Source organism: Nerophis lumbriciformis, linkage group LG12 (genome assembly GCF_033978685.3).
Source record: "Nerophis lumbriciformis linkage group LG12, RoL_Nlum_v2.1, whole genome shotgun sequence".
NCBI lineage: Eukaryota > Metazoa > Chordata > Actinopteri > Syngnathiformes > Syngnathidae > Nerophis > Nerophis lumbriciformis.
Window position 1 is genome coordinate 34348146 of NC_084559.2, and position 18694 is coordinate 34366839.

At 37.9% G+C, this 18694-nt stretch overlaps 1 protein-coding gene across 2 annotated transcripts in view; it reads left to right on the top strand.

Moving 5' to 3' along the window:
- The window catches only part of fancg (FA complementation group G), an 18827-nt gene extending 284 nt beyond the window's left edge, over nucleotides 1-18543 (top strand). For both annotated transcript variants that reach the window (XM_061986462.1, XM_061986463.1), the window contains exons 2-14: nucleotides 4936-5008; nucleotides 5084-5209; nucleotides 5295-5470; nucleotides 7357-7498; nucleotides 10910-11040; nucleotides 11124-11270; nucleotides 11345-11499; nucleotides 14018-14081; nucleotides 14917-15215; nucleotides 15285-15325; nucleotides 16208-16381; nucleotides 16736-16850; nucleotides 17347-18543. In XM_061986462.1, coding sequence (XP_061842446.1) covers nucleotides 4936-5008; nucleotides 5084-5209; nucleotides 5295-5470; nucleotides 7357-7498; nucleotides 10910-11040; nucleotides 11124-11270; nucleotides 11345-11499; nucleotides 14018-14081; nucleotides 14917-15215; nucleotides 15285-15325; nucleotides 16208-16381; nucleotides 16736-16850; nucleotides 17347-17440 — 1737 coding nt within the window. In that variant the 3' untranslated portion in view covers nucleotides 17441-18543. The remainder of the gene's footprint in view (nucleotides 1-4935; nucleotides 5009-5083; nucleotides 5210-5294; nucleotides 5471-7356; nucleotides 7499-10909; nucleotides 11041-11123; nucleotides 11271-11344; nucleotides 11500-14017; nucleotides 14082-14916; nucleotides 15216-15284; nucleotides 15326-16207; nucleotides 16382-16735; nucleotides 16851-17346) is intronic.
- The last annotated feature ends 151 nt before the right edge of the window (nucleotides 18544-18694 follow it).

Genomic DNA, 18694 nt, shown 5'->3' on the forward strand with positions numbered 1-18694 from the left:
AACAGGTATATGATGCATACTGTATTGGTGTTTACAGTATTAGATTGTTGTAGAAATGCATTGTACTTGATGGTTTATTGAACTTTTATGGTTAATAATGAAGTGTACAAGGACACTGTATTTCAGTGGTGTGCCGTCAGGGCCAGCAAGGCCTTCTCTGCTGGCCTAACATAACCAGAAATCATGATCATAATTAAAGATACAATTATTTTTTTATTTACTTTCCCTAAATATCTAAAATTATTCATAATATTTTCATGTCATATTATGCTCCTTCCAGTGCTGTTGTTTTTAGGTTAGAGTTTTTATCCAATCAGAATTCAGCTAGTTTATGTTGCCATGCTGTACGAAATCTGCCCGGGGCTTTCAGAATCAACAATGCAGGCGTCTGTGGACTGCAAGTGAACGGGCACATACAGTTGATAGATAATTGGGATAGCCAATCAGATCACGAGTTGTTATTAGTAAGGCCTTCCAGCTGGCCTCACGTTGAACGGGACATTTACGCGTCCTGTGATTGGTTAGTCACTGGTTTGAGCCGCGGTGGTACTATGCAGATCAGCAGAGCCACACCCGTGTCAGTTAGCGGATGAATTTGAGAACACATACAGTTGATAGACAGTTGCGATAGCCATTTAGATCACAAGTTGTTGACAGTAGCCTATCGAGGTAGCATGATGTTAACGAGACTGATTGGATACTCACTTGTCATTCCAAAGTGAGTATCCAATCACAAGTTGCAATTTATCAGGAAGGAGGAAGTGTTGACCCACAAAGAAGGAGAACAAAATGTTGATTAGGTGGCAGATATATTTGCAAGGCCATTTTCAAGAAGGATATTTAAAGCAAACTACGTCTTGTGAGACGATGTCGGCGATCCAATGGGGAAATGTCACCATTTCCACTCGAATCAACCAACTACGAGGGGTACCACTGGCTTATACAGCGTCGAATGGGTGCTAAAGATTGTGAGTTAAAAAAAAATGTTTCTTTAATTTTTCACATTTAATGTTTTTTGTAATTTTGACAGTATCACATAAGATATGTTTTAATTGCTGATGCGGGTTTATTGATTTTTAAATGCGCCAGAAAATAACCTGTATTGTACACAATGCCCAGTAGTGCGTAAATGTGTTCCTGTATAGTATTTCTCCAGCAATGGTCATGTGGTGACATCCATTATGGTATTTTGAGAGGTAATCTTTGAAGTCGGACATCACTGAAGTCCTAGGTGGGAAACGCACGGCCCGCCACTGCTGTATATGCATATAATCTCAGGTCATTCAAATCGATCGCAACTGGACTGTTTGGTTTGTCTTAGAAGACGTTTCGCCTCTCATCTGAGTAGGTTTCATCAGTTCATGCTCATAAACTTAGTCAGATCTAGTCTAACGGCTGGTGCCAATACCTCAGTATAATATAATATTGGTGTATAAATATTTGGGGTTTTAGCACCAGCTGCTAGACTAGATCTGACCAATCTTAAGTCTATGAGCATTAACTGATGAAGTCTTCTCGGATGACCAGCGAAACGTCCTCTAAGACAAACCAAACAGTCCAGTTGCGATCGATTGAATGCCCTGGATGAATGAGAACATTCATTGACATATATGCATATACGCTATTACTCACTGTACATACAATGAATGCATAGACCAGCAAGTAGTTGATAGGGATGGGCAATATGGCCAAGAATCTATATCGCTATACATATATACATATACAGTACATATATTGCAACCTCCTGTGATACGATATATATCACGATAAAACTATTTCCAAAACAAGTTACAAAGGCACATACTAAGTTGGCTTTTGACGTATATGATAACATTGTGTCATTTCAGGTTGTATTATTTCCTCTAAACTATTATTAATATAATAGCTAGTTAACAGTTAAAAGCAGGTTACTTTCTGTTGTAACATGATTTTGTCTACACTTTCAAATTTGGGTATCGATCCAATACTAAGTGTCAGGCCTGGGTCAAGAATAGCACTCAGATGCAGAGTGGAGAACAATCCGGCAGGGTTTTATTTTGAAATGTTCACTTTTCACCTCTTGAGTCAGGGCAATACAACAACGGCTATAAACTCTGACAAATGGGCGAAAAGGTTTCACAAAAAGTGAACAAACCGAAAATCACTCCGAAAGGAGGAAACAAAAATATCAATGTAACTACACTAGCGAGAAATATAACTATGAAATTTAAACAACAAAAAACGCTCCAGAAGGAGGGAAAAACAATGGGCTATAATGCTTCTACACTGTTTCTGGTCTAGAAAAAATAATTAACAAAATAATTGTTAAAAAAAAATTAAAATTTAGGAAAAGAAGAGACTGTAAAAGTAAACTGAACTCACCACTTTAACTTGAAAACTTTACAAACAAAAACTCACTCTGCTTAAGAGGAGAAAAGGAAAACTCAAAATACCAACTTGGATATTCAGGATCTGGATAACTCAGGACAAGACGAGACAAGGCTTAGGCATAATGCTAGAGATGCACGATAAAACGAGACATTCTGGCACAGAACAAAGGGAGGCGTGGATAGGGATGATGTTTGATTAGAAATTATGGAGTTCGAGCCTATTATCAAATCCTCTTATCGAACCGATTCCTTATCGATTCTCTTATCGAGTCCAGATAGGTTGTTGTATATGGAAAAAAAACACACAATATTTGGTTTAACAAAAGCTCACTTTTATTATATAAGAAAAAAAATGTATCTAATAAATAAATAAATATTGACTGTTACCCCCCTAAAAAAATAAAATAAAATAAATAAAAATTTAATGTTGTTACCCAAAGTATATTAAGTGGGATTTTTCAGAAAAACAAATATATACAGTAACACAAAAACAACCTGTCTCTGTGATCACTATAGGTGTATAAATAATAATATAGTGTTAAATAAAATCAGTCCCTTGGGCACAAAACTGAAAATAATACAGCTCTCCAAAAAGTGCAATTCTGCTGCTATTTGACATAACTGTTTGTTATGATGCTTTGACATTTTTGCACTTTATTTCTTTATTGAAAGAAAATTCTATGAAGAGAAAAGTTGTTTGCAAATGTGGTTACAATGCTAAAAAATGAAAAGTTAAAGCTAAAAAAAGAAATACACTTTATTGAGTTAACATTATTTCTTTATAGGGGGAAAGATGTTATGAGCTAGGGAATATAGCAACTACACCACCCAGCATGCAACGGGGGTGACGAGTATGCGCAGTAGCCCCGAAAAGTGTTGTTGCATGTCGTCACCCGGCAGCTAAGAATGAGGTCATGAGCACGCTGTGAAAGTAAACGTCAAGAACTCAACCAACATGCCTCGTCTGCATTATTTATAATTAGACAGACAACACATATACAGTGTGAATTTGTTTTGTTTACAAGGAAAGAAAAACAAAAGTTAAAAAAGGGAGATCATGTCATATATGTTGTAAATATATGTATGTGCTGCGGTTGCTTTAAGAACGTTGCGAAAGCTGCCGTAAAGGAGGTGTGTTGCTAGCCTGGTTGCCATGTTTCCGGTTGGTTGTAAAAGTGTTCGTCATGTGTTTGTACCCTGCTCAAATCTCTCAGTAAAGTTATTCATTGGATTATACCTTTTGTTTTGAACTTTATTACACCTTGGAGCGCTTTTTCCGGTCCATTTTTTTCCTGCTTTCGCTTTCTGCGCCTAATGACTGAGCTACGTGTCGTCATTTCTTGTGATGTCACACGGAGCATTTCTGGTCAGGACGGGATTCGTTCCGAGGGATTAGAATAAAGAACCAACTCTTTTTCTTAACTATAGTGGTCTCGATAACGGGTACCAGTTCTCAAAAAGGGATTCGAGTCCGAGGACTCGGTTCTTTTCTTATCGAACAACTCGGAAAACCGGTTTCGAGTATCATCCCTAGGCGTGGACTTATAAGACACTTGGGGGTAATGGGGAACAGGTGGAAACATTCAGTGATCAACGATGACGTCAGACTGATGAAACAAGAGGAAGAGCAAGTGACCTGAAACGAAAGGAGAATTACTTTTCAAACTAAAACATTAAATTCACAAGACAAAAAACCCCCAAGACAAGGCATCCCTCACCGCAGTGTGACACCAAGTAGTTACAGGGGCAGTATTGGTTATACCAATACTGATACTTCAAATTTGCAACATCATTGAATGATTCAATTTTTGATCACAATTATGATCAGGCAGGATGTTGGCGTTACAATATAAATGTAATATTTATTAATCAAACCCATATTATTTATTTATTTCCTTTTCATTACATTTGATATTTTGAGAAAAATAACATAAATAGAGCACAAATTTCTAAACATAAAAACTACCCATTGGCTCTGATTTAAATCCTCTGGTGTTTGCACTTAGTCCTCCTAGTCTTTCTTTTCTTTCTGTGACTTATTTCCTAAGTTTTCAAACAACAACAAAAATGACAAAAAAATATTTTCCAATAAAGAATATCGATCTAATTACTGTAGTCTTAACCATATACTGATTACTGCTACTATTCTTGGTATCGTTACTGTTCAATATTTGTATCACGCCGCCCATTCCTGTTTACATTCAAGAGCTCTAGCTAAGCGGGTAGCATGGCCTCTTGCATCCTGCTGCGGTGTGTAGTCTAGTATGTTTAGCTGTTCCTTGCCCTCCAGTGATATTAAAACTTGTGGAAAACTGTTTATTTGCTGCCATGGAGGCCAGGATTAATGACTCGCAGTGTCGCGCTTATGTAAGGATGTTAACTGCTGGCGATGATGCTATGTTGTGGGACACAGCTAGAATGTGTCATTAACATGCATGATCACGATATGAGGATAATATTAAAAGCTTTATTGTCGACCAAATTTATATTGTATATTATCTTGTTTATTGTCTTCTTTTGCCCAAATAATATGTTTGACATTTGACCATTTGTTTGACCTTTTCAGTTACAAAACAGAGACCAGAACCACACCAGATTGTTGCTGTCAGAGTTTTGCAAACTCATCAGAAAAATACAAGGTCGCTCACCTTACAGCATACTTTTGCTGTCAATCCTCATTGATTAACTTCTTCATTCTCAATCTGCTTCTGCAGGTCTTCCTCCTCTTGAAGATCACTGTCAGTTGGAGTTGAGTGTAGTGTACAACGTGTGCCTGCTGTTCATTGTGCTCTCTGAGGTGTCAGAGGCTCAGACGCTCCTCACACAAACTATGGACAGAGGTCAGTTCTGTATGTGAAATGACTACATAAGCAAAAGAGACCATGTTATTGTCACTTTGAAATTAGTCCAACTTTTTTCACGCAGTTCTCAAGCTGACAGGATCAGACCCGGTGGCTTTTCATTCACCTGTGTTTTGGCGTACAGTTCTCCAGTCAGTGGAAAGCAGTGAAACGGTGAAGTCTTGTATACAGAAGCTTCTCTGTGTACAGTGGGCAGTCTGGTTGGCCAACTGTTCTCTTCAAACAATAGAAGGGCATCAGGTAAGCAGGACCTTTCTTCTACTGTGTGCTGAGTCTACTCTTAAATAAATAAATACTAGTGATGTCAAGCGATTAAAAATATGAGCGCTCAGTTAATTACGATCTGTAATTAGATACTCCTTTTTTAATCTCACCTAAAAATGCTGAGAAAAGCCCTTAACTTGAAGTATGATCATTTAAATTAATTACATTATTGTAAAGATAAATATACAAACAAAACAAGTGGCTGTAATTGACACGGAAAAAAAACGTATTGTCTGCTCTAATGATTCTCAAACTATGGTGGGCTCCCTATAGTGGTATGCCAAAGAATCGCTGAATTTGATATTGTAATGACGTGACTCGAGCCGTTATCAAAGGTTTATCATCCTGAATGAAAGTCGTTACCATCGGACTACTGTAGGCCGTAGTAGATGCCAAAATAAACAATCAAGAACCGTCTTACTTCGTCATTTCTCTTACCCAGCACGTGTGGAACCGAATGTTCTCCACATTCTTCGCTTACGCCTGCCCTTTCTCAGCCTCGCAGCCAATCAACAGGCAGAACACATTGGCAGGGAATGCTGCACGTAACAGGGCCTTCAAGGCCATTGGAAACAACATCTGTTAAACAATAAATAAACTACACGTGGAACATAACATAGGACCCAATCTGTTACAATATACAGTATATTGAATAAAAAAATATTGAAAATGTTTTTTTTTCCTATATTCAATCACAGTGTTACTGTTCAAACTGTGTTTAATGTTCAAGTGGCCACAAATATTAAAGATACTTGTTAAATAAAACCTCTGCCTCATTTTTAATGAATAGTTAGGCCTACTACGCTACTGTATTTTAATGTTGGTCATTATGGTGGTACTTGGAGAGCAAAGTGTTTTCTGTGATGATGCTTAATGAAATAAGTTTGAGAACCACTTATCTACTCTATTCTAAAATCAAGACAACATTTAAACTTATACCAACCATAGACACACTTCTGATACAGTATGTCTTAAAGGTTTTTGTGAATATAATACACTATTTGTTGGATATAATTCATCCTATTCCCATAATATAAAGCCACTAACATCAGTCTTGTGACAGAGTGTGTAGCTCCTTTCGATACACAGCAACACAGGAAAGTTATTTTTTGTAAAACGGGCGTTTATTGACTCCTTGCTGTACACACCATCCACGCCAACACGCTGTGAGAACTTACAAAATACAGTACAATACAGTACATCAGACTTTGATTTCACATCAATAAACACTCAGAAAGAAATTAAATTACAAAAATACAATACCTCGTTGGCTGCTTGTAACGAAAAGAGGTTCTAATAATCACTTGCTTGAAGTTTTGCACAAATCATCGAATACACTTAAATCTTTTGAGGAGCTGAAGACAACGTGCTCAAGCACCCTCCCCTCTTGCATGTTCTGCCTTATTTACTGTCCGTGGGGTCGCAACATCACAACAATCGTTCCGCTTTGCAACACAATTAACACAATACATTTACGTTTTGCTCAAAAGATTTTACAATCACACATTTTCTAATAATATTTTATAACTCTGGATCATTAACTTATTTATTAATATTTATTTATTTATGACACATATTTAAAGCATGCAAACTCTCAGCGACAGCTACAGAGTGAGACCTCTTTTTTGCAGTGACTACATGTGTCATATGGTGGTATTGTTGTTGCACTCAGTCAAGCACAAAAAGGCGAGATAACTTGCTGGCATACAGAAACGGTAACGTTAGAGATGAAGAATTATATTAACGTGATTAAAAAACATAACGCACTGAATATGACTAATTAATTAATTGCAATTAAAGTGATAATTTGACACCCCTAATAAATACATTGAAGAATGATACTATTTCTGTCTGTCATGCAGGAGGAGTTTTCTTCTCTTTCTACTGGAGTTGATCAAGACATGCCAAGCAATTTGAAGGAAACAAATTCAAACATTCCACTGTTGGTGATGGAACCAAGACGTTTTCTTGAATTATTGCAAATTTGCACTTTGATCACAAAAGGTGGGACATACTTGAAATACCTTCATAGACATTCTGTCGCTAAAATGATCCAGTCAGGCTTTTTGTGGCCCTAAACAAGATTTTGTTTGTGGCCCCATTTTTTTTAACACACTGGCTGCAGCCTAGTGAGTATTGTAATACAGTTGTCCTTAACCACATCGCGCTTTGAAGTGTGCGGCTTGTAAAGTTGACTATGTGGGCGTTATTTTATTTCTAGAGGGCTTTCTTAATATGAATAACCATATTTACAAAGTCTTAAACAGTGTTTTATAATGTATGGTTATTGACTCCTTCTTTGCGAAAATTCATTTACCACGGGCAGGCCCGGAACCAATTAACATCGATAATTGAGGATTTACTGCATTACTCTTGGCGACCAGTGTGTGCGTAAAAGACGCAACCTACAAAAATGCAATTTAAGTACATTTAGAATTACATTTAAAAAAATTATGTTTTAATTAATGTTTTACAAGTTATGTAAATATTTGTATTTACATTAAAGGAGCCAAATGTAATAATTTCATGTCAAGTCATCATTAAATGGCCCTGATACGTCAAAAGGCATCAATAAATAATGTTATTTTCGAATACCTCTATAACTGTTACCAGTAGTTCAGCTGGGATATGCTCATTTTAAAATTAGATTTACAGCCCCGAAATACTGTTATTGTTTTCATTTAGATGTCCCGCCCTCAACCGTTTGACCAATTAGAAAGTCCGTGAGTGTTTCACATCCAGGTTGCCAGTTACGCACCGCCATCTTTGTCTCGCTACACCCACTGGTAAAGTTACTAAACATGTCAGACCTTAGTAAATCTAAAAGGCTTCGTTACGTTACGTTATTCATGACAAAGCCAGGAACAAAAGAAGGATTTGTATCTGGGATGCCTTTGAAAGACGGAGACGATTGAAGGCGTAGAGGACTTTTTCATCTGACGCCAAACTTGCTAATTTCCTCCTTGATAGGTAAGTCAGGCATTTACGTTTTCTTATTACTTGTAATAAATGGAAATGGACATTTCATATGTAAACTATATTATCCAATACAGTCTATGATATTGTCTAACAAAGCTAGTATTGTCATGCAACGAATGCTTAGTGTGATGATTCGCTCCTTGGGTAATGCTTAGCATGCCAGCCCGGTCAATGACACATCGACATATAGACTAACGGGGGATCTATATGCCCGTTAGCCTGTATGTCGATGTGTATTCCAACTGACAGGGAAAAATATATTTTCGACAAATAAAACCTATGTAGATATGGGTGATGTCAGTGCTTATTTAATTCTCAATATGCTGATACGCTGAGGAAATGGGTTCCAACATTAGCATGGCTGTCATCATGGCAATGTGAAACGTATGGAGTCAGCCAAATCACATGATAAAATAACTCCTCATTCGTGTAGTCTATAGGCATACCTTGGTAAAATGTCTCCTCTTTTGTTTTGGGTGTACATTAGGCTGCTAAGAATGCTCTACTTATTTTCACCAGTATAACCATTGCTAGTGTTGGTTGTAGTTTGTTTTAGTCTTTGTTTTCTGATAGTACTGACAATAACCATATGATTGCCATTTGTTGTGATAGTGTGCCCAGGCATGACATACTTCTTCCTGAAAATAGCCTAATTTCTGTGTAAAATGTGTTGGTTAGAGATTTATTATTGACAAAACGCTTGTCTATTCAGCTATTATGGTCCCAGTACCTCAACTCCTATTAAGAGGCAGTGGAAGTTTGAAGTTCCTTGGAGTAGCCCAGTCGATCGAGCTGGATTCGGCTGCGTATCTGGCAACCTCAGTCAAGGAGAGAGGGAAGGGACTACAGAATTTTGACCGGGATTGCAGTACCATTTCTGGCCACATTATTACATAGGGCTCCTTTAAATAATCACATATGAACACTAAACAAAAAGACTACATTGTCAACTCCAATTCACTTCAACCCAATATGCTCAAGAGTCATGTGTTTATACTCCAGGTAATGTCCAAATTACCTTGATAGGTTCAAGAGGAAAGAAAAATATTTGCTATCTGCTTTATATATCTCCTTTAGCATTATTAAAAAAGCAATCAAAGTACAATAGATGGGGCAAAAACTATGAAAATACAAATGGTTTTTAGACATGTTATCTTTTGGAAAAAGATTCAGCTACAATATAAACTTAAATAGTACCGGTACAGTCCTTTTAGAAATAGGGCCATAAAAGGGGCGGCGGAAGTTGGCAGACCCGTCAGTGTTCCTGTTCGTGGGATGGCATGGCTCGGTTGTTAAAGCAGCCTTGCCAGCAATTTGTAGGTTCCTGGTTCGATCCCCACTTTCGCCATCTTAGTCACTGCCGTTGTGTCCTTCACCCACCTGCTCCCAGTGCCACCCACACTGGTTTAAATGTAACTTAAACAATGGGTTTCACTACGTAAAGCGCTTTGAGTCAATAGAGAAAAGCGCTATATAAATACAATTTACTTCACTGTTCGGTTGAACGAGATTTTGCTCAAAATCGGAATTTTTCCTTGGGATTAATAAAGTATTTCTGATTCTGACTGATTCTAAATCATGACGAGGGCGTTTCAAGCGATGCTAGATTTGATTGATTGATTGAAACTTTTATTAGTAGATTGCACAGTTCAGTACATATTCCGTACAATTGACCACTAAACGGTAACACCCGAATAAGTTTTTCCACTTGTTTAAGTCGGGGTCCACGTAAATCAATTCATGGTAGATTCACAATGATCTCTAGGGGCTTTTAAATGGATGTGCCCGCGATGCTGCTAAACTCAATTAAAACTTTTACAACGGACGTGTTGTCTCACCGCTAAATAAACGTTTAGCAGAAACAAAGTATGGATACAAAGTCCATAGAAGTAGAACAAGTAAACGCCTGTAGAGCACGACGATCACGTTGTTGATCAGCTACTGAAGTGACCGGTCGCATAGTGTTTTTGCAGGGGCTGGCCCTGGATCCAGTACGAGAAACATTTAAAATCTTTCGTTGACACAAATATAATGATATTCAGTTTTGATTGACATGTTATTTTAATGTATTATTGTGGTTGAATTTTGCAGTTGTGTTAAACTGTGCTGCATCATACTGAGAGCTGTTTGTAATATTGTGCCCCTCTCATGTATTATATTACTTTAAGTTGAAGGGTTACTGAAAGCGTAATTTGCCAACATCCCCACAATGTTCAATGTTAGCAACCTGTGTACCCAGAATTTTGTGAACGGGACTAACACGTGCAGCGGAAGCAAACATTAAATTGAGATATATTGTTTTCATTCCTAAACTCCAAGTCCTTGTTTTATTTTCGTAAAGACAGACTTTTTTTAACAGCTCTTGTAGTTTGATGTACAATATGCTGACTTCCTAACTGTTTGATAATGTCCTGCTGCTTTCTCTGATGCATTCAGGTGCAGAAAAGCTGAATGAGGGTCAAAGCGCAAAGGCAATAACTGATCTGCAGGCTGCTTCCTCGCTGCCCGCTCCCAGAATTCTTGTGGCATACACACACCTCCTGTCTGGGTCCTGTCTAGCCCGCTCAGTAAGATGGCTTTTCAAGTCTGCGCATACAGAAAATAATTGCATGGATCAAGGGTGTTCTATAGATATTTTTTTTTTGTATAGGGTCGCCCTCAGATGGCACTACAGTGCTACAGGACAGCGCTGGAGACCGACTCCCAATGTGTTTGTGCTCTATACCAGAGTGTGCTCCTCTTCAGACGCCTGGGCAACGCAGAAGCGGAGATTCAAGCCCTTCGTTTGCTGCACTCGGTTGGTAAACCACTACTACACACTTAACGATTGGGTTTTTTTGTGAAAAACGAAAATATGTTTTTGTCCTACAGACACTTATGTTGTCCGACAAGCCAGTTATGAGTTGTGATCATGTCGTCTCCCCGTCCTTACTACTACGGAGCCAAACGCTGAGCAGCCTGCTCTCCGTCCCCTCTGCCTTTTGTGTTCTTCACAGTTTGGCCCAGAAGTGTGTCCTGCAGTCAAAGTCAGTATCATTCCATAGCACGGCTCTTCTAAACTCACACAGCTGTTAATAAAGCATGTCTAATAATTTTGCTTTAAAATATAGTGGAACCTCGATTTACGAACTCAACTGGTTCTTGAACAGGGTTCTTAAATCGAACAGTTCGTATAGTGAAGCAAATTTTTCCATAAAAAACAATGTAAACATGATCAATGAGTTCCAGCCTCGACAAAAGTCCATATGTTAGTGAATGTTTGTACACTTTCAACACAATATAAAGTGCTATACAGTACCGTATATCAAACAAACATAGCAAGGAGTAATGGATCAACTTTTATTTAATAACAAGCTGCTGTTCTGTATGCAGCTGCTCTGCCAACACGTGGACACACCCTCAAAAGTCCCTTGCATGCCCTCACAAACGATCAGAAATCACAAAAATCCTTAACTTTAACAACCATATTGATACAATAATAACCATTTAAAAAAAAAAAAAAAGTTAAATTCACTTACATTAACATTGGCAAAGGAGGAGTTAAAGAGAAAGAAGGGGCTGTGTGTGTGTCCTCTTGGAAGAGGCGCCGCTGAACTCTAGTCTTCTCCTGCTGTGAAATAAATCTGCCTTAGCATCTTTTTCCAGAAAAGTTGTGTCTTATCACAATTAAAACTTGGTGTGGTACGAAGCCTGCGTTGTCGATTCTTCCACACTTGTGAGCGCCATCAACGTACTCCTCGCAAATGTATTTATTTTTTAAAAACTCAACAGAGATTCCCTCCTTTTTGCCACGCTGGTCTGTTGTCTTTTGGGGACTCCTATTGAGTGAGCAAAATGGGGAAAAAAAACTTGTCAAAAGTATAAAATAACACAGAAACGGCACACACGCTGAAGCGCTTAGAATTGACTACTAGTGTAATGTACTGTGCAATAAGTGATGCGGAGCCCTGTGGTACAAAATGGCTGCAGGCGGCTCTCAAAATTAATTAATGAATGAAGCGTTCTTACACAGAGACATGGTTAGCACACCAAGGCATATTTGGCGTGATCTAAAAGTTCGTAAATCAAGGTTCACTGTAATAAGTAATTTCATAAAACGTGTGATATATAGGCCCCACCCTATAGAGAGAAGTTTGTGTCTTTTTATGCAACCAAACACAAAATTGATTTTCAACCCCAAAACAATTTGCAAACAAAAGTATATAATTAGGTCTTAAAATGCCTTGAAAGGGTAAAATCCAATAATTTAATTTATTTCTAAAATGCTATTAAAATCTCATAAAACATCTTCAAAAAAGATTTTGAAACGTTTTAAAAATGTAATACAATTTTTTTTTTTTTTTTTTTTTTTTTTTTTTTTTACAAATGCTTAAACATCCGTCTAACTTTTAAATGTGGCGGTTTTACCCACAAAATGAAACTAAAGTACTGTAGCTGTTCAACTTTCACAACTTTGGGCACAGTAGTACTGTGGATGTTTTTTGTGACAGTTAAAAAAAATGCAAAGGTTTTATCTTTTAGTTTTAGTAGAGATGCTCACAGTCCCTTCCACAGACAATATATTGCTTTGCATGTACTATGGCCGACTTTTTGGTTGTTCACATCACATGAAAATACTTGATAGGAAGCACACAGCCGCTTCTGCAAGAAACACTTTGAAACCTGGAACATTGGGCATGAATGCATTGGAATTTCATATCGAATCAGAAAAATGTCTCTGACAATGTTTGCCAATATTTATTTTACCATTTCAAAACAATGTTAGTTAAAAGTAGAGAGGCTTCTGGTGTATTTGTTATGATAACAATGTTATTTTCTAATGTGAAAAAGCAGTGTATGAATTCATATATTATATCCTATTTTATTCATGTTTCTGATCTTTTCTGTATATGGATGGTCTTAAATTTTATCCATCATGGTCTTACTTTTTTTTTTTGAAGTCTTAAATTTGACTTGTTGAAAACTACAGAGACCCTGATAATAGATTTGAAAAAATATATATTTATTTTATTATATATATTTATTATTTATTTGCAAATAATCTTTTGGGTTGTAAATAATTTTTTGGGTTAAATATAATTTTTAGTAATAAAATGTTTTTTGGTTAAGATTTAACTTCCAAGAAACTAAAACATATTTTTATAACTAAAATAAAAAAGATTTGTAACCAAAACAAAAACATTTGTAACCTGAAAAAAATATTGGTAACTCCCAAAGAAGATTTGTAACCCAAAAAATTATTTACCGGTACATCCAAAACTTGTTTTGGTTTAAAAATATATATTTTTGAATATTTTTTTGTTGCAAATCTTTTGTTTGTTTGGTTGCAAATACATACATTTCTCTCCATACCACTGGTAGAAATAATACCAAAATGAGGGTCAGTTAAAAATTAACTCTGACTTTGACCTCTAATATTGGTGGATCAGCCAGGACACCCCCCATGGTGTATTAACAGTTTGAACTCAGAAATACATTTTTTGTCACTACTTTAAAATTCTGATTAGGCATCTTTGACATGATGATGTATGTCTTTCTCTGCAGAGTGTCAGAAGGTGTTGAACATTATCTGGACCTGCTGGCTGCTCTTCACTCTGAACAGCACGGAGTAAGACCAAACACTTTATGCACCTCGGCAATAGGGTTGCGCGATATAGACATACTGTACGATACGAATTATATAAATATGGCCGACAATAGAGCTGTTAATATTGTTGTCATATTGTGAATGCAGCAATGTACAGAGACATCCTGAATGAAAACCAATCCTTCCCATCCAGTCTGATGGAGCTTGAGGGGTGCTCCAAAGCGGAATGGGTGAAACTGCCCAAAAATAGGTGTGCCTAGCTTGTGGCATCGTATTCAAAAAGACTTAAGACTGTAATTGCTGCCAAAGGTGCATCAACAAAGTATTGAGCAAACACTGTAAGACTTTTGCAAAAAAAAAAGTAAAAAACTGTTCACATTATCATTATGAGGTATTGTCTGTAAAATTTTGAGGACAAAACTGTTGTAACATAACAAAATGTAGAAAAAGTAAAGCGCTGTGAATACTTTCCGAATGCACTGTATATTGCGATATAGATGATAGACCATATCGCCCATCCATACTACGCAATATTGTGACACATGATCAATTGACCTATTGTAAGTAAAAAGTGGGAATATTTTCCATAAACTTTTGGAGTGTGCCATCCAGAAACACATTCATGAGGTCAGAGGTTACTAATGCTGGACCTGAGAGGGTCGCAATGTCTGATTTACTTCATCCCAAAGTTGTTTAGTAGGTTGAGGTCAGTGTTTGGCCAAATCAAACCTAATCACATAGACTTTGCTGTGTGTACTCATGCTAGAACTTAAAAATGTTGAAAGCATAGAATTGTCCCGACTTAATCAACCCTTCACTGGTTGTGTTGATAAAGATGTCTTGTGTGCTTTCTCAGGTCTGTCCTGAGGAATCTCACCTTCCCAGGCTACCTGAACTTTACCTGGAGGCCGGCGCCGCCCTACTCATGGCCCAGCGGCCCTTGGATTGCCTGACGTTGTGTGACGAAGTCATCACCACAACACTGGATCTTCTTCCCGAGAAGGTTGTGCTGGAGGACGGGGAAGCTGCAGATGTGTGCCCTGGCGGAGACGACAAGGTGGCGATGCTACTTTGGACGGGCGCGGCTTACCTTCTTCAGGGTCATAGTCACTGTCACCAGCAGGACTGGAAACATGCTGTAATTCACTACACAAGGTTTGTGAGGCAGCATGTCTTCTACCATGTCTTTATTCTACCAACCTGAGACTGTACTGGGATTTATAGATGTATCAACCTGCTGGTGAAGGTGCACTTCAGAGAGAAAGGCAAGTACTTGTTGGAAGCTTCAGACATGCATGTACAGTGGAACCCTGATTTACGAACCCCTCTATTTGCGAACATTTCACTTTTTACGAGCTGTTAGATCTCGTCAAATATGCCTGTGTGTATGAACTGTGTCTCTCTGTACTAACGCGTCAGTCATTCATTTGTGTAACGCTGGTAGCCATTTTGTGCTTGCTGGTATTGAAGAGAATGAGGAAGCTAGGTTTGTACCACAACAAGTGTGTAATTGTGATGAGAACTAACTTTTCTGGGATAAATATGCCAAAGCGGACTTATTTCACAGTGGCGGAGAAGACTGCCTCTCGTTCAACGGCACCTCTCCCAAGAGCACACAGACATACACACTCTCCCGTTCCCCCTCTGTCTGCTCTTTTCGCTCCTCTTGGGATGCCTATGTTAATGTAGTGTAAGTGGATTTTGCTTTTTAAAATGTTTATTATTGTAGCAATGTGGTTGTTACAGTTAAGGATTTTTGTGACTTCTGGTCGTATTTGAGGGCCCCAAAGGGACTTGTGTGTGCGTGTTGGCAGAGCAGTGCATACAGCACAGTTTAGCTTGTCCTCGTTGTTTTAGCTTGTTGATAAAGCAACAGTTGATTGATCAGCTCCTTGTTGTGTTTGTTTGATATACAGCACTGTATAGCACTTCAGTGTGTTGAAAGTGTGCAAACCTTAACGAAAACAGGGACTTATGTTGAGGCTGCAACTTAATATTCATATTTACAATGTTTCTCATTGGGAACTTTGCTTCAATATACAAACTTTTCGATTTACGAACCCTGTTCAAGAACCAATTAAATTCGTAAATCGAAGTTCCATTGTATATTGTCTACGGAGAGAGAAGCTCACCTGTTTTACTTTTAGGTGGCCGACCTCAAGTTCCCAGCGCAGACATGGTGAATGAACAAAGAGCAGATCTTGGAGTCCTACAGAGGTTGAAAGGAATCTCGCTAGCTTGGAGGGGCATTAGCTTCATGCAGTCAGACGAGCCCAGAAACGCACTGAGAGACCTCCAGCTCGGCCTACAGGCTTTCCCAGGTAGACAATACAGGTGTTTTTATCATTGTGCTTGCAGTGTGCAATAGTGTAGAACTGCACTGCATCAAACCGAGTGCTGTTTCTTATATTTTGGTTACAATCCTTAGCTGCAGGGAGGAGAAAACTATTTGAAACAGTGCTTGCACAAATCTGTAAACTACAGCCACAATCTTCTGTAAAGGCAGCTCTCATATTGCATCGCATAGCTTGCCAATTGAGAATATTATGGAGTAATAATACTCTGAGGATGTGAATCTAAAGTAATACAATATTTCATAGTTTGCACAGATTTCAGTTATTGATAAGACAATTGATTGCTGTAAACCTAATAGCATCTTGTTTTCCCCTGTATAGAGTGTGTGGGTGCAGGGCTCTGGTGTGGGGAGGTGCTGTGGAAGCTGGGCAGGAGAAAAGAGGCCGCTTCCTGTTGGGAGAAGACGTGGAGCATCACCAGACACACACCAGCAGAGTAAGACACAGTTTCCAGAAGCTTTAATATACAGAAATGCGTGTTAACAGAGCTACATTCGATGTCAATTCACCTATAATGCCCTGAGAAGAATTTTCATATACCGGTAGTACAAATTCTTTTTTGCTAAGGTTTACAGTATATTTTTTTAGGCTGTCAAAGTTAACACATGCGATTGATCACAAAACATATTGCATTAATCATGTATAAAGGCAGATTAATCATACTATTTACTTTGATCGCACATGCTCCTTCACCTTAACCACTAAAGTTAGACTTTAGATAAAACTGTTACCAAGTTTCAAGCATAAAAAAATTATATGTGTTCATGTAAAACATTTAAAAAAGTGTTTTGTGTATGACAAAAGTTCATTCAAATTATGCAAACGAGTGTTTTATTGCGAATAATCATGATTAATAGAAATTTGAAAGTGTGATAACCAAATTTTTTTTATTATGATGTTATTATTTTACAAATTTCCATTTTGTTTTGCAGTAGCATTCCTGTATATTTAAGGGAACCCCAAACTGGACCCACATTGGATTCAGCAGCACTTCGCCTAAGAATATCTGAACTTGATCTCACTTAGTGCACCTGAAGCGCAGCAGGAAAAGAAACACCTGCAGGTGGCAAACTCTTCCAATGTTTCGTGGAAACAGGCGTCAACAGACAAGAGAATATTGTACCTGCTTGGAAATTGTATGTAAAGTTATAATGTAAATATATGTATTTTACAAGTAATATTGGTGAACATGTACCTTATGTAATTGTATAACTATAGAGAAAACATCTGTCATGTTTATGATCTTTGACTGATTTTTGCAGTCGATTCTAAAAACAGCACAGCCTCCTGTCACATAGGATCTTTGGTTAGCGGTTTTGCAACAGAATCCCTAAAATCAGCAGTGTTGTTGACATATGGAGGATATTTGATTTGCATAAACACCTGCGTTTCAATGTCTTCATCTATGACTTTTTAACTCTATTCCTAACTGCCATTTGGTGGTCAAATAGTTAAGATACAGCAGAGTCTAACATTGACATGACAGTGCATACACAAAATAAGGGTAATAAAGAAGTTGTGCCTTCTGAAAATGTGAAATATTGAATGTACAAAATCAACGATTTTATTGTATGTGCATTTAAAAAGCAACTTGTTTCATGTGCCCATTAGGAGTGAAACTCTTGAGGGATAATGATGATAGTGTTACATGTAATTGGCCAGCATTAGGATATATATTTATACAATTTGAAAGGAATTGAATAACGCACGTGACATTATTAGTGTGAATGAGTCACACAATTGTAAGAGCAAAGAAGTGTTTTGGGTTCACTGGCTACACTGTTATTATGCATGTTTGTGGGATGAAGTTTTTGCAACAAAATCACCAGGACGTCCTCCTGACGTGCCAATTTAACGACCACGTTGTCCTCCAAATACACAACAATCAAAGTGCACACATCGTGCTAACGTCTAAGACGTCACCGCTGGTAATACAAACTAAAAACATATGTGTCGTCTGTCCAGACAAACGGAGGTGTAGCGTTTTTTTTTTTAACTACGGCAAAACAAGCATCGCTTAACTGAAATAAAGTGGGGGAAGTGGGTGTAAATGTTTATCGATTCTTTAACGCGGTGCGCACTCATTGGTTTACTGTATTTCTACTGACTGACAGGTTTTAATGGCCAATGAACGAAGAGAAGGCGGGCCGTAGCTGCATCGTACAAATTTGCAATTGGCCAAAGATAGTCGTATACGTCGTGACGTCATATTCCCTGTTTGCTATTGGTCGACAAATTTGATGAACAGCACCAACCAATAGGGGCCAAAGATGCACCCAG